This window comes from Perca fluviatilis, chromosome 4 (assembly GCF_010015445.1).
Source record: "Perca fluviatilis chromosome 4, GENO_Pfluv_1.0, whole genome shotgun sequence".
In the NCBI taxonomy this organism is placed as follows: Eukaryota; Metazoa; Chordata; class Actinopteri; order Perciformes; family Percidae; genus Perca; species Perca fluviatilis.
In genome coordinates, this window is record NC_053115.1 from 5,888,876 (window position 1) to 5,912,849 (window position 23,974).

The 23,974-nt window shown below is 42.6% G+C and overlaps 1 protein-coding gene across 3 annotated transcripts in view; it reads left to right on the forward strand.

The window, feature by feature from the left end:
- Window positions 1-16,288, forward strand: part of pdzrn3b (PDZ domain containing RING finger 3b) — a 111,432-nt gene extending 95,144 nt beyond the window's left edge. For all 3 annotated transcript variants that reach the window (XM_039798002.1, XM_039798003.1, XM_039798004.1), the window contains 7 exons: window positions 5,201-5,454; window positions 7,025-7,109; window positions 9,479-9,577; window positions 10,213-10,275; window positions 10,501-10,602; window positions 12,344-12,460; window positions 13,878-16,288. In XM_039798002.1, the coding sequence (XP_039653936.1) occupies window positions 5,201-5,454; window positions 7,025-7,109; window positions 9,479-9,577; window positions 10,213-10,275; window positions 10,501-10,602; window positions 12,344-12,460; window positions 13,878-15,392 (2,235 nt within the window). In that variant the 3' untranslated portion in view covers window positions 15,393-16,288. The remainder of the gene's footprint in view (window positions 1-5,200; window positions 5,455-7,024; window positions 7,110-9,478; window positions 9,578-10,212; window positions 10,276-10,500; window positions 10,603-12,343; window positions 12,461-13,877) is intronic.
- The last annotated feature ends 7,686 nt before the right edge of the window (window positions 16,289-23,974 follow it).

Below are 23,974 nucleotides of genomic sequence, written 5' to 3' on the forward strand. Positions count from 1 at the left end.
TATGATCAGTTCAATTTGATTTAAACTTAGACTGATTATTGTTTGTTACTTTGTTGATATCAGGGCTCTCGTGAATAACAACTTCAATATCAATGACACTACCTGATTAAATAAGGAATAAATGAAAAGCTGAGGCAGCCTCACCCCGTCTACCATAATACAAAGATAACAATGAAAGAGATTGAGCTCACTGCCTGGCAGATGAGCATCTTTGGCAGCAGGTTAGAAATCACTGATTACACACACACACACACACACACACACACAACCCCCCCCAGTATATTCCCATATCAGCATCTCAATACAGCTTAATTTGCGTTCCGTGGAATATACCGCGCCGGTGCTCGGGACACGGTTTACCCTTGCTGCCCCTAATTATTACCCAGAGCGCTGACGACAGGCATAGATATCTCATGAAAACTGGAATCCTGGTTTGCTCCGAAACGGCCTAAATCAAATCCTGTGCAAGGATTACAGGTTCCCGATTCCACCGTTGCACCAGAGGTCAAATGTGATATTTTAATTAAAGAAAATAGGGTGTGAATAGCAAAGACACAGCTGTGTAAATTCCTCCCCAAACACCGACACAGCTGACGTGACGTTTAGACCTACTTAGTATTCTTTTAAGCAGGGCGTTGCTGCCCTCTTGTAATTAAAATGGATTTAACAAAGAGCCCTTTCGGAGGATGCACCAGCAGTCGACAGTGTCATTTCTGAGTGTCAGTCATCGTTGCGCTGTGTCAACACGAACCACAGCTCAAGCGTTTGCAAAGGTGAATCTAGCCTTAGATTACAGTTAAGGAGGCATTCCGAGTCTGGTGCCTTTGGCTCATTACTGCATCAGCTTGAGTTTTGTGCTTTTCGCTGGTTTAACCCTTGTGTTGTCTTCCATTGGACCATGCACTTTTGTGCCGTTTTGCACTTCCTTTCACTACCATGTTTAAACACCACTAACGCCGACTTATTACTAGTTTTACACTTATTTTTGGAATTCATGGTCAATAAATGTCATTAATAGGAAATTATGCCTAATCTTTGAGTTAAAAAAAACCCCAAATAATGAATAATTTAGGCAAATATTAAAGGAAGGATAATCACAGAAGGATATATGCCAAAGTTCAGAGAGGATACTGTTTCGAAACATTTTAATTTCTTTTTCAAATGCTAAAATATTTAACAAAACACCCAAAATTCAATGAAAGTAGAGATCCGATCTTATGTTGTTCTTACAAAGCGCGTTGTATGGAATCATCCATGTTATTTTTGGGTAATTAAAATTAGGTAGTTAAAAAGAGAATCATATTTCTGATATAAAAACGAATCAAATTTGACCCAAAGACAACACAAGGGTTAAGGCAGAGGGTTAACATGGCATAGTTGGAGATAGGGCTGGGCATTATATCGATATTATATCGATATATGAAACTAGATGTCTTCTTAGATTTTGGAAATCGTAATATCCTAATATGGCATAAGTGTTGTCTTTTCCTGATTTTAAAGGCTGCATTAAGACTCTGACACACCGTACAAGTCGGCAGAAAAGGCAGTCGGAATAATCAGTCGGCTCCCGTCTCTCAAAAAAGGCGCCTTGAGCGTACGTTCTGCGCGTGCGAAATGACGGAACATCTCTATAGACCTAGTAAACGCAGAGCACGCTGTCGTCAGTCATTGTTTTCATCAGAGAGTGTTGATAGTGGTCAAGGATCGTTGTTGTCATTACTCGCTGAACGGAAGAAAATACCATGGCGAGTAATAAGAAGATACTGGCGTTGTCAGCTCTCGGGCTTCTTCTTGTGGAAGAAGCACTGATTCGCTAGGCAAGGGCTAGCACTCCACCAATCAGATTGGTCATTGAGTCTGACTGCCCACTGGCCGCTTCAACAAGTCAAATCGGCCAAAATAGACGCCGACGGCTCCTCGGGCTGACGACGGCACGGAACGCACCGAACAGACTCGAGTCACCGACCTCGCCAGACTGTCCGACGGCCGATAATCGGGTTGGGGTGTCAGCGCCCTTACAGTAAAGAGATGTCATTTTATGAACTTACCAGACTTATTAGCAGTTTTATTATTTGCCTTTACCCACTTAGTCATTATATCGACATTATTGATGGTTATTTATCTAAAATCTCATTGTGAAAATATTTTGTGAAAGCACCAATGGGCAACCCTACAATATTGTAACATCAACATCGACATATTTCGTCAAGAATATCGTGATATTTGACTTTCTTGAAGTCGGAGAGCCCAGCGGTGGTGAAGCATTGTGTATTGTGTCAGGGGAGTGTTGTGTGTTTTTTCCCAGTGTGCTGCAGAGGGCCGCTCTGTGTCAGAGGTGAGCGTAGTGAATGGAGGTTGTGGGACCCCCTCCACAGCTGGGAGGAGACTCCCCCACCCCCCTCCCCCCCCCCCTCCCATTGAGAGAGCACTGAGGCAGAATGCTCCGGGCTCAACAAGACGGGGGGCTAAAGGCTTTGTCTTTGGTTCACTGGCTTCGAGTAGCCCCGGGATTCCTGGCAGCCAGGTTGGACTGTTGGAGCCTGCATGCAGAGAGAATAAAGCACAAAGGCACTTGTATTCCTCAGCTGATGTACAACATCATGGCTCGCTGTGGGAAACAAAGATGGTTGAGGATGTGAGGTCCCGTGTGATTTCAGGAAGGCTTATTACTGATACCAGCAGCAACAGCAGAGAAGAATTTAGATGCATTCTGTTATGTTGTGATGTTACTTGTTTTGCTTGTGTTTTCAACTCAAAGCCAGTCTTTTTTTTCTGTGCACGAGAGAGAGAGAGAGAGAGAGAGAGAGAGAGAGAGAGAGAGAGAGAGAGAGAGAGAGAGAAATCAGTGCTCTTAAATCTCAAGGTTGTTTAGTTTTGTTTTGAGTAGGATGTCATATATTAATATTCTGTGATATGATAACTCGCTTTTCTCAGCGTCAAATTATTCAGCGCACACAGCAAATAGATGAGCTTTTCATTTTTGATGTAGAAAAAGGACTAGAAGTTTAAGTCCAATGAGATGATCCAATTATCCTGCAGACCCAGGATTAGCACTCATCTCTTCTGGTTATTAGTGGGCACATAGCCTCTTCTGACTTCTGCATTGAGTTCCCGCCTTTTCCTGCCTATGTTCTTTCTCTTAACACACACACACACACCAGCCCAGTGCCTTTGGTTTCTATATGTACTCCTTTATAGAAATATTTACTCAGTTTTAACATTGTCTAGTCAAAGTCAGGTTATGTATATACAGCATTCATTCCCTGGAGATTTAATATTGCTGCCACTCCTTATGTGCAGCACCACAGTTAAGTCTGCAAAGTGTGTCTCGAATTCGAATGAGACAACCGTAGCCGGAGGCAGGCGTACCAACCAGCCACGTTTATCAGAAAATGAATCCTCAAACACGGACTTGCATGTATTTTAGAGGTCAGGAGGAGTGAGAAAGGACGTTAAAGATTTATGACACGCCTAATGACGTGCAACTCTGCACACTAGAAAGTTACTTGATTCTAAAGAAAGCTTTGAGCATGTGCATGTCTGCTTTGGAGAGGCAGGAGGAAGGGAGCGTTGAGTCTGTGAAATGAGCAGAGCCCCAGGCTGAGATTCTATCAAAGCTTTCGACACATCTAGGAATCACAAACCGACAAAATCTGTATGATACGGTGATTGAAAGCAAATCAGCAGCTCTGTGTTAACCCTGATAAAGTCAGAGGGCCAGTGGGATGACCCAGGATGCAATATTCATCCAGGCGGCCGCAGGGGACTTTAACTCTAAAGTTCACTGGGTTAAATAATGTTTGGGGTTTTACGTCTCCTCTTTCTGCTCCAACACAAGATGCTTTGGTGAACTTCCAGTGGCATTTGGGCCAAAGCACGATCAAAATTGTATCCGTGCGCAAGGCCTGACATTTTGGACAGCATAGATATGTGTGCAGACTTAAGTCTTCTTTATTAAACGTTAAGTCTCATTGGATCCGGTCACACATTCCATTGAGAGCAGGGACTTTCATCAGCACACAGAGGCCTTAAGTGGCTCAACAAAACTAATTTGGCCTATTCTCTGCGACACGCTGCAGCGTTTTACTCAAATTAATCTCAGGTTAACGGGCGGCACCCACTCCACTGTCTCTGACGGGGGCGGGGGGGGTCAAATTTATCCTCTGCTGAGAGATGACTTAGCTAAATGAGGGCTCCTCCATGCAGCCTCAGCTAATGATCTGGATTAATTAAAAAGAGGCTCATCCTAATTAAGGTCTTATTCTACGCGGCCCAACTGCGACCCTGTAAAACAAGCTGAGCAGTAATGAGTCATTTCACCGACAGAATATTGCTGCTGAGTTTGCCCGCGCACAGTGCTTCATGTGAGGCCTGAAACATCAGAGATGATGATCACATCAGTTTGGAATAATAAATATCCTCTTCAGTCTCAGAGATCACAACGCCAAATGTGGAAGGAATAAAAAGCTTGCATCTTTTGCATCCTTGTGATTTTCCTCCTGTTTCTTCTCCACCAACAAACCACACAGAATTCTTTAAAGGTCCCATGACATGGTGCTCTTTGGATGATTTTATATAGGCCTTAGTGGTGCCCTAATACTGTATCTGAAGTCTCTTTTATATAGACCTTAGTGGTCCCCTAATACTGTATCTGAAGTCTCTTTTATATAGGCCTTAGTGGTCCCCTAATACTGTATCTGAAGTCTCTTTCCCGAAATTCAGCCTTGGTGCAGAATTACAGCCACTAGAGCCAGTCCCACAATGAGCTTTTCTTAGTATGTGCCATTCCTGTGTCTGTAGCTATTGAGGAGGAGGGGGGGATGGGGGGGGGGGCATGGTGGAGGGTGGGGGTGTGGCCTTGACCAACTGCCACTTTGCTCGTTTGAAAGCCATGGTCTCTCTCTCATGGGTGGGCCAAATTCTCTGGGTGGCAAAGCAGAGAAAGGGGAGGTAACCTTGCTCCTTATGACCTCATAAGGAGAAGATTCCAGATCGGTCCATCTGAGCTTTCATTTTCTCAAAGTCAGAGCAGGATACCCAGGGCTCGGTTTACACCTATCACCATTTCTAGCCACTGGGGGGCCATAGGCAGGCTGGGGGAACTCATACTAATGTTAAAAAACCTCATAAAGTGACATTTTCATGCCATGGGACCTTTAACAAAAGTTGCTTATTCGTCTCTCGCTGCGTCTTCTTCCAGGTCAATGGCAAGGACCTGTCCAAGGCCACCCACGACCAGGCGGTGGAGGCCTTCCGCACCGCCAAGGAGCCCATCATGGTCCAGGTACTGCGCCGTGCTCCACGTCCCAAAGTGGTCAGCCCGGCTGGTGACACCCAGGTCTCAGACATCAGCACCCAGACAGACATCACCCTCCAGCACATCATGGCCCTCACCAAGCTGTCTCCGTCTTCGCCCCCCATGACGGAGCTGGAGGAGTATCTGCTTCCAGAGGAGTGAGTACCAACTCAGTTCATGAAGAACTAGAGAGAAAACGTGGTTAAAATGAGTAGACGGCTTAGAATTTGAACCACTAGCATATATACTGTGAAGATTTACTGTTCAAACAATACATACAATAAACATGTGCTCACATATTGATGTCCCGACATATATCCCCAAACATGTTCACATACCCATGTACACACGCACATTGTAAGTCAACGGGGAATTTTATTCAGGGCTGCCTTGACAGAAGGGTAAAAAACGTATTTCCTTTTTTCCTAAGCAATGATTAAAAGTTTGTGAAATTAGATCAAGAACACAGAAATCCACAGTGGCCTAAATCTGACACACCTGGGTTAGTGGACTCTTGTCAGACTGACCAAACGCAACACAGCCGTAACTTTGTTGATCTATTACACAAACAAGCACTTCTGGATCGTATTTCATCATCTTATCTTATCGGTACCTGAAGCAATACGCCCCACACCAGCACAACCCCATGCAATTTTTGGGTCTGAACACCTTAATTCCACCTATAGCTGGATCAAGTGCTGGTGCGAGTGCAAGAAGAATTGATTCAGATTTTGAGCCCAAATCAGCCAAATCAACATCCAAAAAATCTATTTGTATTTGGTCGTCTAGTGCCAAGACAGAGCTGGGTGTGCTGACACTTGGATGGCAACCTCCTCAGTTGAAAATAATTTGAACCACAATGTTTCATATACAAACAAGGAAAAAAAAGAGACTGATTGACCTGAAAGTGACTTTTTTTAAACGCACATTTCCAGAAAATCCACTTTAAATGAGAAGATACAAGAATTCTTTGGTGTCAGAGCTCAGCAATGTTAAAAAGATCACTTCACTCTCAGAGACACAGTCAGACTTTTCACCTTAATACTTAATTGAGAGAGTAACACACCTTACCTTCTGCTTTGGACCACACAGCTGTGATCAGACGGGATGTGGATTACATTTGAAGGGAAAATGTCACTGTCACCTACTGGAGATGGCAGCTCCTCTGGGGCACACAGCCGCATTAAAATGATGGTTTAGTTCGTGCATATTTGCATATTCCCAATTGTTTCTCTGTGTGTGTGTGTGTGTGTGTGTGTGTGTGTGTGTGTGTGTGTGTGTGTGTGTGTGTGTGTGTGTGTGTGTGTGTGTGTGTGTGTGTGTGTGTGTGTGTGTGTGTGTGTGTGTGTGTGCGCGATAGGCCCTGGAGCGCTCCGAGAGTCTGGCTACATTTTCCACCTTGTGGCGGCAGCAGTTTCCCTTTAATAAATGATTGTGATTCCTTTAATTGATTTCTGAGTCAAATTAATAACACGGCATGTTAATTTGTGACTAGCCTCCGGATGTAGCTTCCATATATCTGATTCAAGAGTGATTTCTACATTGAGTTCTTATTACTTCCTCTCTCCTTCTCATTTCATTTTCAAACTCCCGGGGGCAAAATGAAATCCAGATTGACAAATGTGTTAGTAAAGGATTTTCTATTTTTTTATCCTTTTTTTTTTTTTTAATGTGTCTGTGTTAAATTCACCTCTTTTCCCTTATCTTACACTCTTTTTCCTTTCTCAGGCATCCTCCACATGCATACTTTGACCCCAATGACTTCCTGGAGGTGATACAGCAGGACATAGAGCGTGAGGAGCTGGAATATGAGGTAAACCTCATCTCCCCTTCCTTCTTCTCCACTCTCCTCTCCATGACTACGTTTACACGTAATATTCAGTTTTTTGCCCTTATTCTGAAAAAAGACGTTATTCCCACTAGGCTGTTTACATGGCTAATGAAAGTGAATATTCTACTAATATTCCCGTTTACCTGTAGCCTGGTTGACACCAGACTCTTCTCAGTTGTAACTGAGAGTGGGTCTGGAGAAGGTTCATTCACACCCCATTTCCAAAGGGGCGTCACCAACGGACACCACTCAAATGCCTCTGGGCGCAATTGGATAGTCCTTCAACCAATCAGACCAACGATCCGGGTGATGTAGCAGCGACAGCTGCATCAACGGGTCGCTGCGCTTCGGTGGCGGTGGCCGTCATGTCCAATGTAAACAAAAAGCTGCTCGCCGTCGCTGCGCTATCGTCATCGCTTGAAGCCCGCCTCAACGGTTGTGATTGGTGCCTTGATTTGGAAAAAATTGGGAATGGGCATGAATGAGCTTTTGGCCAGATGGACTTGCAGAGCAAATCTCAAATTTGCCCGAAGTTCGTCAGGGTTTTCCCAGGCTAGTTTACCTGGAGCTGTGCAAAATGTGAATTTTCCACCGGTGACGGACTTGTTTGACCGTGCGAACGCAGCGTGCCTCTTTCATTTCATTTAACCAGCTTCTTGAAAAGGTCGCTGTTGCAATTTTTTTTTTTCATATCCAAAAAACTGTTGATACCCAAGTCTTTCAGAATGTTTAAAAGTAGCTGTGTTTCTCCTTCTTTTCTTTTGGCCGTGCATCTCTACCGCAAACTGCGGTAAAATTCCAGGTTGAGGCGCATCCGAATCCGCTGTTTACAAAGAATATTTCTAAAACCCGAATAATACCCGCATATCCCATATGTCTTCATCGGAAAATGCCAAATTGGGAAAAAGGCCTCATTCGGAATATCAGAAGAATACAGAATATTAGTGTGCATGTAAACCTACTCAATGAAGAGCTACATTCAGACAGCAGTGCATCATTGCTACAGAAGCAGACCCAAGGTCGCCTTTGTGTCTCCAGTCCAATGGCCTTGCTTGTGACCACAAGTCCTGATAAATCCCAGTTATTGATGGGGCACTCTCTCTACATGCAGACACTGAGTGCAGGCCAGACAGGAATCGAGTTGCTGGTTTGTTCCAGCAGATGCACAACAGTGACATCATTACTTATTAGTGACAAGGCCTAATAAGTCTTCCTCGGCTGGTGGATAATTAGATGGCACAGATAATAGGTCTGCGGTGATGAATCTGATGATGCCTGAATGAGGCCATGATCAAGCCTCCGTTGTGCTCCTTCGGTGACCTCTGCCAACCCTGGCACCCCCTCCCATTAATCCCCAGCCACCTACTGCTTGACATTCATAATATCCACGGAGGAGCTATATGAGGCTGAGACCAGAAAGGTGAAGTTCTGGGCGGCTAACGGCAGATGTGCAGCATGACAAACCCCAGGGTCCTCACAGAATGACTCTCGGTCTTAGAAAGGAACGGCTGACAAACGATCCAGTGATGCTCTGCTTGCTTCAGATCAGTTTCCTTACATGCTTTGTCACTCAGTATAGATCATAATGTTTCTAGTTTGCGCAAGAATAGATAAAAAAAATAATAGGATGCCTGTATAGGTGACTAGATAGTCATGTTAAAATATTTAGCTTTTGCCTAATTCAGTGAAAATATTTTAGATTTTTAGCAGTTAAGAAGAATAGTTTGACGTTTTGAGAATTATGTTTATTCGCTTTCTTGTCTGGCATTTTGTCATTGACGTAAAGTTGCCAGGCAACGAGCCTGAAGAACCCGTTGCACCAACGGCTCCTGAGTTCACATTTAGCCTAGCTATAACGCAAGTGAAAGTAGTTCTTACATTTGTCATCTAACTGCCGAGCAAAAAAAGGAGTATATGTCAATCTATTTTGTCAAGATAGTCTTCAGTAATCCGGTGCGACTCAGTTTTTCGGGTGGGTTGACCCTTACAGAGCCCATCCTCTGCCCTCAAAGAACAGCACTGCTCGTATCTTTATCTGTATCTGGGAGATTACAGGTGTTGACAAGTGAAAAACGGCTCGCTGCCCATCTGCAATCCACTGCATCATCTCTCATTCTGTCAGTGGGCCTCTAAGAAAGCCAATGGCTTCCCTGCGTCCAGCTGAAACATTCATTACAGTGATTGATGGATCACTGTTGCTCCATGATCCCATTTCGTAGTCTGTATATTCAGTCCGTCCAGAAAAACATGAGCAAATATACAACCATTTTCTACTCAATCTTGAAAGAAGAAAAAAATCCAATACTTTCAGATGTATGTAGGGATATTAATTTGTGCATTTGTCTTACAAGGAAGTGGATTTGTACCGGGCCAATATCCAAGAGAAGCTCGGCCTGACGATCTGCTACAGGACTGATGATGAGGATGAGGCTGGGATCTACATTAGTGAGGTATGTGGTGCAGGGTAGATCACAAATCTACTTTAACAGGAAGTAAATAGTCACTGCCAGCCGTAATGATGTTCACTTTAACTCAGTAAGTGGAAGAAATACACTACCGGTCAAAAGTTTGGGGTCACTTAGAAATTTCCATTCCACTCCATTACAGACAGAATACCAGCTGAGATCAGTTGCGTTGTTTTTTTTAACCAGGGCAGCAGTTTTCAGATTAAATTATGTGCTTACATAATTGCAAAAGGGTTCTCCAATGTTTTCTCAGTTAGCCTTTTAAAATGATATCAGATTAGGAAACAGAATGTGCCTTTGGAACATTGATGAATGGTTGCTGATAATGGGCTATGTAGATATTGCATTAAAGATCAGCCACTTCTTTCTACAACAGTCGAGAACCCTTTCGCAATTATGTAAGCACATAACGTAATCTGAAAACTGATGCCCTGATTAAAAAAACTATGCAACTTATCTCAGCTGGTATTTTGTCTTTAATGGAGTGGAATAGAAATTTCTAAGTGACCCCAAACTTTTGACCGGTAGTGTATATAAATATATAAAAGCTAATTCTCAGAGCGGACAGAGTAAGTCGGCATTAACTTTAATCTGTTACGGTTTTATTCCCTTTTCTTTAGATTGATCCAAACAGCATTGCTGCCAAGGACGGCAGGATTAGAGAAGGGGACAAAATCATTCAGGTAAGATCTCAGAGAAATCTCAGCAGTTTTACTTGTCTCTTTAATACTCAGTTTATGTATATTTCTAGGACCGCATTGCTTGCTTGTTAAACAAATCACCAATTGAAAAACACAATATGACAAGAAGTGGTGGTTATAGATAAATGTAGCATACATGTGGAAATTTAGAGTATCATTTTATTTTGAAAAGATCCGGTATTGCAATATGTCCTTCTGTCCCCCAAGATCAATGGTGTTGAGATCCAGAACCGGGAGGATGCTGTAGCGCTGCTGACCAGTGAGGGGAACCAGAATATCTCTCTGCTGGTGGCCCGACCAGAGATCCAGGTAATTTGGATGTCATTATGGGTGTGAACTCAGTGAATGTCAATAACAACAAGAAATGACATTTTGAAACTAGGGTTGCACAATATATCAGTTTTTTTTTTAATCGTCAGCGCGATATCAACTGGCGCAATAACCATATCGCACGCGGATTACATTTTGCGAAAATACTACATTAATATTTATTTCGTGTTAGTTGAAAGAAAATGTCAGTAGAAAACTAATGTTGTATTCTTTTGTCGAAGGTAATCCGTGGTCATATTCCAAACCTATCTTTGCACTATTAGGAAATAGTAATACTAATTGTTAACTGTTTATTGCCTAATAATGACCGCATTTGTATCTGATACCATCTCCTACTTAGTACTTCATAAACGTTACAATTTGAAAGCGCCGAACATTGCCGCTCTCTTCTGCTCTCTGTTGCTGTTGCTGCTGCTGCTGCGCTACCGCAGTTAAAGACTCACAGCAGCAACAACAACAGAGCAGAGCAGAAGCCAGCAGGCGAGTGATTTACATAAACTTCTGGTGACTTACAAAACTTTTCAATCCATCTCGCAGCTTTATGAGTGCATAACCTAACAGTGTACCCTGCAGTGTAAATTCCTTTGGTATCAATTGCATTATTATTTGGGTTCATTTAAGAATATACAACGTGGTCCGCTAGCCCCTCCCCGCGCTATTCAGCTGATAACGCGCACTTACGCTACCAAAAAAAAACCAATGCTACACCCAAGTTAGAAAAGCCCCAGGGAACCTGGTGTGTTATCCCAACGAACGGTAATTGGTTACAAACCCCTTCTTCTTATCCAATGATGAAAAGATTATAAAAAATTATACCAGTTTTCTTTAGAAAAAACCACAATATCAACCACACGCGGCTGTCATCCCTTTCCCTTCCGATGCGGCGCAGATACCGCCTTCACTTAGGCGGAATCCGCCACTTGGGGTTTTTCTCTCCTTAACCTGCTCCTCAGACTCTCTCTAGTAAATAAACCAGACCCCACCCAGCTAGCAGACTATCTATCCTCCTGTTTTCTTCGTCCAATAAAACAACCTTGAACACATAACGTTCCACCAAAACAAGTTCCACCAAAACAATTCCTACGCGGCTATTTTGCAGTGGCATACTTTATTTATCGTCATACATGATGATGTGATTCCTTTTCCCTTTTTATTTATCAGGGGACATCACAAAGAGTTGCCACCTTTCCCCATGAACACATTCACAGCTGATTATTAGAGTCCCGCCCCCCCCCCCCCCACACCAAAAACCCCCTCCCCAACCCCCCTCCGTGGTAGGAAGGTTGCACTAAGCGGCCTCTTCACCTTTCCCCCACCAATATATCCTGTCGGTCTGGGGATTGAACCGACGACCTCCCGGTCCCAAACTCGCTTCTCTAACCTTTAGGCCACCACTGCACCAATTGGTGACCACCTGATTGGTTTAAAGAAATGCCAATAAACCAGAGCACGTTTTTCTCCCATCCCGGAATACTGTGTGGACTCGCCAGACCCTCCTGCACAGCGCTGTGGAGGAAGGTCTGGCAATGCGAGACTATCGCATATTTTCCTCATATCGTGCAGCCCTAGTTGAAACCTCATATGGCCACTTGTGGAACCAAATGCCATGCTAACAAACGAGAGTGAGACTTTCAATAGTAGATGTTCCACTTTTTGAGTAAAGCTTTGCAGTGAAATATTTGCATCTAATGAGGCGTATCCTGTCCCCGCTGCATCCCAGCTGGACGAGGGCTGGATGGATGATGACAGGAACGACTTCCTGGATGACCTCCACATGGACATGCTGGAGCAGCAGCACCATCAGGCCATGCAGTTCACTGCCAGCAGACTGCAGCAGGTACACACACACGCACAGCATGTAGAGACAGACTGGCACAATCAATCTGCACCAACGCATATGTTCATCTATAGATTACTTTGGCCGAGCCAATTCTGCTAAGGTCAACAGCTGTTCAGTTGTTTTTTGGCAACATTATTCCCCCACTTTGTGGAAAGAAGACATGGTGGTGGAAGAAGTATTCAGATCCTAATACCAAGTAATAATACCACACTGTAAAAATACTCTGTTACAAGTAAAAGTCCTGCATTGAAAATGATACTTAAGTAAAAAAGTATGTGACTATCATTAGGAAAATGTACTTAAAGTATTAAAAGTAAAAGTCCTCACAAACTGGAAACGGTCCAAACCGTTCCACCAATCAATTTATAAATCAATTTATACGTCTCATTTCAGCTGTACTTGTAAGCCTGTATATTGTTGGGTAGTTTAATGTATAATAAAACATCGTATTTTATAAACCACATGCGATTTGGGTGCAAAATCTTAATAACGAATAACTATAGCTGTCAGATTGATGTAGTGGAGTAAAAATAATATTTCTCTCTGAAATGTAGTGGAGTAGAAGTAGGAAGGAAAAGACTCAAGTAAAGTACAAGTACTACAAATTTTTACTTAAGTACAGTACTTGAGTAAATGTACCTAGATACATTTCACAACTGGAGACACATGAAGCCTTTGTTATTGGCCCATTTTGATAAAATAAATAAAAGGTGAGTTGTTGTTAATAAAGGAGGATGTTTAGAAGCAGGTTTTAAAGGAGATCAATTATATTTGTGAAAACTGTTTATTTGCAGCTTGATATATGTGTGTTGTAGGGGTGGGGGAAAAAATGTATGTATATTGTCATTGATGTATATCTGTCGGAGAAGTCGAAGACAAATTTCCACTAAGGTGGACAATAAAGTCTAATCAAATCAAATCGATACAGCATAGTATCGCAATATTTTCTGTGGCAATACTGTATCGATACACAGACGCCAAGTATCGATCTTTTATTACATATGTGTTGGTCAGTCTGTCTGCTTGACAATCAGATTTTGCAGCAATACAACTGAAGTGAGATGAACAAACAGAAATGTATCTTTTTAGATAAAACAGATGTTGACAAAGTTTCCTTTTGGGGACATAATTTGAAATTGGGAAAAATTTGAAGTTGGAAAGAAGTTAATGAATTGCAATATATCGCAGAATATTGCATTATGTTTAAAATCGCAATAATATCGTATCGTGACATAAGTATCGTGATGATATCGTATCGTGAGGCCTCTGGTGATTCCCACCCCTAGTGTGTTGTATGTTTGGTTTACAAGATTTTTGTAATGCAAGGTTAATAATTGCAGTCAACAAAATGTGTTTTACACACTTGCACGGTGCGGCAGTGTTCCTGATTCGTCCCGTTGTCTGATTTTTACAGAAGAAGCACGAGGAGGACGGGGGCACCACGGACACGGCCACGTTGCTGTCCAACCACCACGAGAAGGACAGCGGGGTGGGTCGCACAGACGAGAGCACGCGAAACGACGAGAGCTCGGAGCAGGAGAACCTCGGCGACGACCACACCACCAACACGCTGGGCAGCTGCCGGAAGCTCGCCTACAGCCAGGACACCCTGGGCAGCACCGACCTGCCCTTCAGCGGCGAGTCCTTCATCTCCGCCGACTACGCTGACGCCGACTTCCTGGGCATCCCGGCGGACGAGTGCGAGCGCTTCAGAGAACTCCTGGAGCTGAAGTGCCAGATGAGGAGCGGTGGAGCCCAGGGTCTATACCACCAGGGGGGCGGGGCCGAAGGCCAGGACCAAGAGTGTGTGGACAAAGAGCTGGAGATGCTCAACGAGGAGCTGCGCACCATCGAGCTGGAGTGCTTGAACATCGTCCGCGCTCACAAGATGCAGCAGCTGAGGGAGCAGTGCCGCGAGTCCTGGATGCTCCACAACAGCGGCTTCCGCAACTACAACACCAGCATCGACGCGCGGCGCCACGAGCTCTCAGACATCACGGAGCTGCCGGAGAAATCGGACAAGGACAGCTCCAGCGCCTACAACACCGGCGAGAGCTGCCGCAGCACCCCTCTCACGCTGGAGCTGTCTCCGGACAACTCGCTCCGTCGAGGAGCGGAGAGTCAGGGTCCGGCCGGTGCGTCCGGCTCCGCCAGCTCTAGCGGCAGGATCCTCAAACCTCTCCTGTCCCCCGTCCAGGAAGCCTGTGGCCCAAGTCGGAGCAGAGGCTCCTCCAAGGATCCGGATGGAGCCTCGCAAGCCGAGAGCAAGGAGAGGAAGTTGGGAGAGTCCGGGAAATCCGGGCGGAGCTTTTCCCAGCCACATTCACCGTACAAGCACGCCCACATCCCGGCCCACGCCCAGCACTACCAGAGCTACATGCAGCTGATCCAGCAGAAATCCGCCGTGGAGTACGCCCAGAGCCAGATGAGTCTGGTCAGCATGTGCCGAGATGCCATCAGCCCCAGCGACCTGGAGCCTAAGATGGAGTGGAAGGTGAAGATCCGCAGCGACGGCACACGCTACATCACCAAGCGGCCCATCCGGGACAAGCTGCTGAGGGAGCGCGCCCTGCGCATTCACGAGGAACGCAGCGGTATGACCACGGATGACGACGCCATCAGCGAGCTGAAGATGGGCCGCTACTGGAGCAAGGAGGAGAGGAAGCAGCACGCAGTCCGCGCCAAGGAGCAGAGGCAGCGCCGCGAGTTCATGAAGCAGAGCCGGGCCGATTGTCTGAAGGAGCAGGCCGGTCCAGAGGACAAAAAGGAGCCCAACATCATCGAACTCAGCCACAAAAAGATGATGAAAAAGAGAAATAAGAAAATATTTGACAACTGGATGACCATCCAGGAACTGCTCACCCATGGTACCAAGTCACCAGATGGCACAAGGGTTTACAACTCACTGCTGTCTGTGACCACAGTCTAAGTCCTGCTCTGTGTTCAGGTGGCGGGCCAGCCAGAGGAGGACAGACTGGAGTGTAATGGACTGTACATAGGACACTACCAGTAGGGGTAGAGATTCCTGCCTCGTTCAATGTGGCAACATTTTGTATATAGGAAATAAAGAAAGCCTTTCCTGGACAAACATTTTCCACCACTGCGGTGAAGAGAAGGCCTTTTATAATGATGGTTGAACTCGACATGAATGGGACATGGCTATGGTGATGATTTTGAAAACATTTTTTTTCAAATTCTTTCAATAACCTTTTCTACCTTTCTGCTTGCCCTTTTAAATAATTTTGGAAACACAAACACAATATGTGACTCTTTTTGGAGGGTTTTGAAAGTGTGTAAAGACCATGTGCCATACATAAACAGCCAGCATTTACACTATTTTGCATTATTTTGTTTGTACTATATATCTCTTATCAGTATTTTACTGTTATGCATACTTAGTGCTTTTATGGAAACAATGCTATTTTCCTGCAAGGTAGAACACATAATCCTTTTCAAAAGGACTTTTTGTAAATTAAAAAAAAATAATTTTTGTAACAAATCCACTTTTTTAGTTTTAATTTCTCTCTAATGGTGCTGATTTCAGTTAATAACACCAGCGATGTACCATCTGTTACATAATGTAGAGGACATCATAACGTGATATCATTGTGTATGTACGTATCTTTAGACAAAGATGTTTCTCACATTGAAATTTGAAATGTCTGTGTTTGTTGAAGCACACATTGTAGTCACTTTTGCTTTCTTAGGGTTTCATGTATTGGACAGAAAAACGGCTTAACAAATCCTTAGTTAGCCACACAATTTGATGTCTTGTAAAATGAGAGAAATAATAAATTATTGTTTTATATATGATGAGCTTTCAAATGTTGTTGGAATTTGTCATTTTGTAAGATTTTTTTGGATCATCAAAATATGTCCAGACAAGGGACGGAAGAATCGTACATTTTTTTGTCATTGTTGCGGGCAAAAATCCTTGATTATGCGGCACGTTTTCTTAAAAAATGCGATGGAATATGCGGGATATTTATGCAATTTTATGCGATGAAATTGCGGGAATTTGCAAAAATTGCGGGAACTTGATGAAAAAGAGAGAAAAAAGTGATTCCCCCAACACCCTGCTTTTCGATGCTGTTCACATTGCGTAATTACGCCACTTCATAACATTCCCATGGCAACAGGGGAAAATGGCTGCTCTTGTGTGAAGTAAACGCAAAATTTTTCCACTTTCTGCTAAGATATATGGGACTTTTTGCAACGAAAATGCGGGGATTATGAAATCATGCAAGCCCCGCATATTTTGCGCGGAAATCGGAAATTTATGCGGCGAAAGTGCGGCGTATTTGAAAAAATGCGGTCCCCGCATAAAATGCGGACTTTGGCTGATTATGCATTGAATTGTGCGATCGCATAATCGCGTTTTTCTGGAGGGACTGCATAATGTCACAAAGTGTATTTTATATAGAGGCTAGTTGGACTTGCACTGAGGGAGTCTGAAATGTTTTTGTCCAGCAGAAATACTTTCATTTGCAGATGGTTTCACTTATGTTGGCTAACTTTGCCGAAATTGCATGAGATCATCAAACCGCATGAGCCTTTTACTACTGATAAAGGTGTAACTTCTCTCTCTCAGAGAGACGTCAATCAAGCGCATTCTGTACATGTACACACACTGCAGAAGAGGTCTAATCAGGCAAATAGGTAGACACACCCGTGTGGGTGCACAATGGGTGTGTAGGCTCTTCAAAGTCGAGAACAGAAACATGCTTTGCACGTCTATAACATGAGACGGGTGCGATGGAGAGGGACAAGTGGGTCAAAAGTTGCAAAGAAACTCCTGCACACTGTTTTACACAAAGAGTTTTAAAAGAAATAATTTAATAGCTGGCAACGTTTCATTTATCCGTGCAAGTTAGACAGTGTGCAGGACTTTCTTTGCAACTTTAGGGTCTTCTAAGTGAAATCACCCTGGAATAATAATTTAATCTTCTAACTGGAAATGTGTGCTTACAAAAGCTACCTGTACTCCCCATATCATACCATCAATGTCTATTATTTCCAATTGCCAGTATGTATGAATGGGCGAGGATGCACACAGGAAGATTGTACGTAATGTAAAACCCCACACAACTTCTTTCCATCCAGTTTTACAAAGCAGTATTGAGTGTGGAGACTTCAATAATCCATCAGGAGGTGTGAGAGAATACCCACAAGGATATCTCTTAGGTTTGAAAATGAATGTTAACACAGAAATGGATTTGCTTCCTTTTCTTTCTGGTGCTTGTTCAACATTACTGTTGAAGAGTGTAATAAAGCCCCCTTTTGCTCTTTTGTTTAATACATTTTTAAATATAGGTTATGCATTCTTAATGAAATCACAGCATCAGAGGCTTGCCAACTTGTAGTAATGATACCAGAAGTCCTGAGGCAAAGAGAAGTCTATTGGCTGTGTCTGTGTTAACATAAAACCGTCCAATCAGCAGAGATCCCTGCTGTCCAGATCTGATGTTTGGAGGCCAACAACAAAAATGTCTAGTATGTTTAGTTTGGATTTTGCGGTTGTGGCTGCCCTCATTCAGCTTTTATTGATTTGACAAAGTGGTCCATCAGTTCAAAATGAATATCCTATGCTGGAACCAGTTGGTCCGGGATGCTGGCATGAGGCTCCCTCACATGGCGATACCTCCTTGCTGGACTAGTGGTTTATTTATCTGACTCGAGACTCCCACCATCTGTTAGAGGGACCTTGTACCCTCAGTCCCATATGATCCTTCAATTAGCAGCTCGGTGCCTCATTACTGAGGACAAAGGCAGCTCAGACTGTGCGGGTGCTGATACACTACTTTTGTCATCTAACCTCCATCAAACACACCTTTTGTTTTGTTTGTAATGAGGCAACAACAATAAGGGCAACATGAATATGCTTTTAGTGCATCAAGTGCAAATTCAGTACTTAGGAGTTTGACCTGTATCTTTTTCTAATCGTAATGTAATACTTTGAATTAAGGTATAGGCCTGGTTGAGCTTAAAGCTGCACTAATCAATATCTTTCTATTAACAATGGGTCAATGAACTGTGTGCAATGTGACACACCTGCGTAGAACTACCACCTGACTCCGTTTTTCTCAGCTCTACTGAGCATTTAATCCTTTCAGCTCATTGGTTTGCATCGATGAAAGATTTGCATGTTAGCCATATCAACTTTGTAAGGTTGATAATATATCAAAGTTGTGTTTTCAGCTTGTCCATCTGCTCCACATAGCCAAAATATCAAATAATGTTGCTTTTTTAACTGTTGGAACACAATAGTACCAAGATTATGAGCGTACTATTTAAAGGAGAACTTCAGCAATTTAGTATTTCACCTTTAAAAAATTGTGAGTGACAGATTTACAAAAGAAATGGTCAAAATTCAAACAGCAGAGGATGAGATGTCCCAAATGTGTGTCAATCTGTGTGTCAAAAACTGTAAATCCTACACTTCCCATGACAGTGCCTTAGTAGTACTACCGCCCAAAAGTAATACATATATTTTGACTTAATCAGTGGAGTGGTCCTTTAAAGTTTGACTGGGATTGATTTGCTATCATCATGTTGAGGTTGACATAAATTGTCTGAGGAAACAGGTCTTACTGTCATGGTCACTGACTCCCGTTAAAACTTCCAACTACCCCTCGTCACAGAATGTCCCTCCCGCATGCAACTCATATTACCATAACAATTACTTGAAATCAAATATATTTTATGCTAAAGGACTGTAATTCTTATGTACGTGTTACGTATGAAATCCAAGGCACTCTCTTCAGTCTGCATTATTTGGCAGAGCTGTTGGTTCACGCATTGATCTCTTTTCTCCATTTTTTTTGACTGCATCACTTAAGGGGTATGATTATGATAATGAGAGCAGCCCAGGGTGCAAGCTCAGCCTCTTCCTTTATGTCTGCTGGAGTATAATTGATTACTCCTCCTTAAAGCCTGACCGAACCCAAGCCCGGTGATTTATGTCTGGGTACAAGTCTCTGTATACACTCTTTTAATGGGAGATAACAATATGGCATGCAAGGCAAACAAAAAGCTCTAGCAATCAATTCTGGGATGCCCCCCCTCCAATTCCTCCCACCACCACAGTAAGCTGGGAGATTAGTCGATCACATTCTTGGCTTTACTACCCCCATGTATTTTTTATTGTCTTTGGGATGAAAGTGTTTGTTTCCCCACCCGTTTGACAGTCCTGTGTTTTTGGGCTGGAGCAGGACTCATCGGTTTAAATGTCAGCGTGGAGAACAAGCCGACATTCCAGCATACTCATCCATTAAGTCAGGGGTGTCAAACTCAATTCCACGAAGGGCCACACTGCAAAAAAAGAATCACATCCAGGGCCAGACATGTTTAGGTTATTCACATGCTATTATTTCATTGTAAAAGTCAAGCATCTTTTATGGTATTATTGCATGTCTCATATATTCTTCTCACTTACAGCTCAGTTGACATTAAGACCCAAAAAAGTCAGCAAAAAAAGTTGAAAAAAATCAACAAAAACGTCGTAAAACGGGGCAAAAAAGTCGAAAAAAAACAATGAAAAAAGCTACAAAAACTATGTGGGCCAAAGTCTATTGTGAACCTAAACTGATATGCGGGCCGGATAAAAATCTGCGAGGGGCCGGATTTGGCCCGCGGGCCTTGAGTTTGACACGTGCATTAAGTGATGCACATTTTCTGATCCTGCATCGCTGTGTGGACTGAGAAGCACTGAAGGGCTCGGACCTGCTCGACAGGCCCAGACATCATCCCTCACGTTGCCGTATTTACAAGAAGACGGCCATCACAATATTCATTTAGACCGATGACAGTGGAACTCAATTCAGGCGACCCTTTGTGCCACATCTTGGTAAAAAAATCAACTCGTAGTGTCTGATTTTTGCATGACCTAAATTAAAATAAGCACTTTTTTTTAACCTTTACTTGGTGCGATAAACCTCAGAGGCACCAAATAAGTCCAGCAAGTTCAGCAGGTGTTGAGACTGTGTTAGCACTTCTCACATCTTGGATTAAAGAGAACAAGCTGCTGGATAAACAGAAAGAAATGCTGAACCACATATTCACGCTCTCTTCACTCATGTCTGAACATCAGTCAGAAAGATTGTACTTAGATGTGGAGGCATGTCCTCAGAGCTTTTTAGTTACAAAAATGTGTTCACAATTAAACATAAAGCTGCACCCAGAATAATATTGCTGATGCAAAACTGGAGCTCAGCATGGAAAATGTAAATATCGCGAAATATCGCTTTCTAACTTGAGGCAATACATTTCCAGTTTGTATTACTCTTTGGACTCATGTACATATCTTAGGAACTGTATTTTCCCCAAATTTGAATGACTTCTCTGACTTTGACTTGCATTATGGTAAGATTACCACCATAACCTTGCTAGATATTGACAGCAATATAATTATGGTTTATAAAAGATCTCACTATCCCCTTGAACTGACTGTGTAAATAAAAATAGAACAACAATCTTGTGATGTACTGTGGAATATAACATTACCTCAAATATGGTTTTCAAAGGTCCTAAACAACTAAATTAGGCATTAGAATGAAAACATAATGAAATAAACCCTGGCATTTTCATTTTAGTGAGCTATAGACTGGGGCAGTGCAAGCCCTGTGTACTTCTGAACAACTCTGTAAAGATCTGTAAAGAACCTTTATCTGTATTTTGACAGACTTCATCTAGCGTGCTGCTTGCAATAATGTCAAACTTAGCAACACTGAAATACAAGCGTCTGATTGTTTTTAAGAAGTGACATCGTTATTGTATTTTACAGCATTTTCATCAGTTTGCTGTGAAATCAAACGTGACAGCCGAGTTAGATGAGCAAATCTCCAAAGATAACTATGTCACACATATAAAATGAATAATAAAACCCACTAGCTATTTGGATTTATCACAAGTACAAGATGGAACAACACAGAGACATTACTATGATTAATGGCAGAAGAAGAACACAGGAACATGTTTATCTGCAGGAGATATGAGCCTGGACAACGTGCAGGAACCTGACTTATCAATAAAATATTGATCATGTGGTCAGTTTGACTGACAATCGTGTAATTGTAATTTTCAAAAGTGAAAGAGTGCCTCTAAAAAATAAAGATATATGACATGTTTCAGCCACGTAAAAAATGCATTGAAAATGTTGTATAATAACTTATTTGAATTGTGTTCATCTTTGCAGTCAACATATTCTCACTTGCCCAGTCAATTCAAACTATTTGATGTCCCATTGTGTAAGGTATAAAGTTATACGAATGAAGATCATACTTCATAGGTTACTGTATATTACACCACATAAATAAAAAATAAAAAATGGATCCATATGAATCGGAACTGTGCTGGCATGTCTGTGGTAGGCGTGGTACCTTTATGCATTTATTGTAGGACTGTGCATTGGTAAAGAGATTTTGGACTGAGGTAATAGATATTTTAAAAATTACTCTGAATGTTCATATTCCTAAATGCCTTATTGTATGTATATTGGGGAGCAGATTGGAGAACAAGAAATACCTGTACAACGGATAGTTGCGCTAGCTTTTCTCTCTATGAAGAGAACTATACTATACTAGACTATATGAACTGGAAAATATGCAAATTAGACAGCTCTCCCCACCAGGTCAAAGAAGAAAGTGTTAATTAAAAGTTCAGATTCTGAGAGACCTTCGCAGTGGTCTGCAGTCGGGCATGTGGGCTGCTGATGCTTCTGAGAGGCATTAAGGTAGCGAGTGTCCACTCAGCTAGAAGAGCGGGTGTGTCGTGTAACCTTCCCCTTAACCAGACAGGAAGGTTTTTTACAAAATGAATCGAGACATATTATTTCTTCACTCAACAAAAACTAATATGTTTTTGTATGAAATATTGTACTGGAGATTATGCACACTGTTATCGGGTGATAACTCTGAAATGATGTTGGGGGACTTCAAAGATGACGACCAGTCCGATGAGTTCAAATCAAATGCAGCTTTATTTAAACAGTGAACAAACTCTCCTGACAACGAGACAACCGTGAGCATACAGACGTGTCCAAGGGTGACTGACATGCACATCAAAATGGATCCTTTTTAAACTCTTTTTGTGCTCACACAGCCCAAGATATCTATTTCAGCGCACCAGTTTACTCTTAAAATGCACCTTTTATGGCTGATGCTCCTAATAGATTCTCCCATTCCAGGCTCCAATTCCTCTGTGTGAAAGTTGTACCCAAACTCATAATAGATTTACACATTCTAAGCTAGCTTTTTCTGTGAGACCATGTCACCTTAAAACTGACTCGTCCATAGAAGTTCCTTAGACTAGATGAGATACATTCAAACACCTGCATGCACAAACACCAAACCTATCACACACCATACTGTAAAAATGTAGTTTCTTCATGTTGATTTTTGCTTTTTCCAACTTCATTTAAAAACATTTTTCTCTCACCTTCTTAAATTTGTTTCCACCATAAATGCAAAAATACGAGCCAACTCTTTGAATGCAAAAGACACACAAATGTCTCTAACTACTTATTTGACCCTTGCATGATTAGCTTCAAAGATCCCTTTGCTTGTGTTTTGTTTATGGCCCAGCGAAGCCATAACTCACAACTGTCCGTCCTCCCACAGCTCCTCCCTCTCTGCTTAACTATTCTCACAGCACAGTTTCCTGGGCCAGATCGCATGAACCTCTGTGCTTCCCTTTCCACAGATTTATTGGTTGACAGCTAATTTATCCATTATACACATTCCAAATTATAGGCTTCAGTCAGCAGGATGGCGGCAACTGAGCAAGGAAGACGAGAAGGAGAGAAAGAAAGGGAAATACATGCTGTCAGTCTTCTGTTTCACCACATTTCCCAATGGATCCAAAGGATTTACCTCACCCTTGTGCAGAGCGCATTTGTGCTCATGTTCAAAGAGACTGTGCAGAGTGTGGTGCTTGATAACACCAACATCATAAAGTGTTAAGTACAGCCCTAGCCAGGACAGGCTAACTGCACGAATGTAAAAAATCTACAGCCACCAAGAAATGGGCACATTGAAGTTTGGGTAACAGAGATTGTACACAGACAATGTGCAATGATCAAAACTTTGGAGGCCAGTATGAGTCTAACCTTTTGGACTGTTTGTTTTGGAAAGTCACTAAAAATACATGAAGTTCAATGTCCAAGTGTCCAAATGACACAACAGAGTCTGAGAAGCACTTTTTAGTGAGTCCTTATTAAAAGCCGACAAAAGGACGTTAATGTTGCATATTCTAATAAAGATTCCCAATGGGTGCCTAATTGGGAAGACATGAGACCACAAAGTCTCCACTACCAGTCCTGCCTATTGTTTGCAATGGGCACTTGAAGCCTTGCTCCCCAGATCATGAAACCTCTCTCGGACATTCCATAAGCATTAATTTAGTATTAACTTCAGGCAAACGTTCTGCAAGATAAAGACGTTTTTTACTAACTGGCAAACTGCGATACGAGTTTGCTTAGAACATTGACTTCCAATGGGATAAAAATGTTGTTCG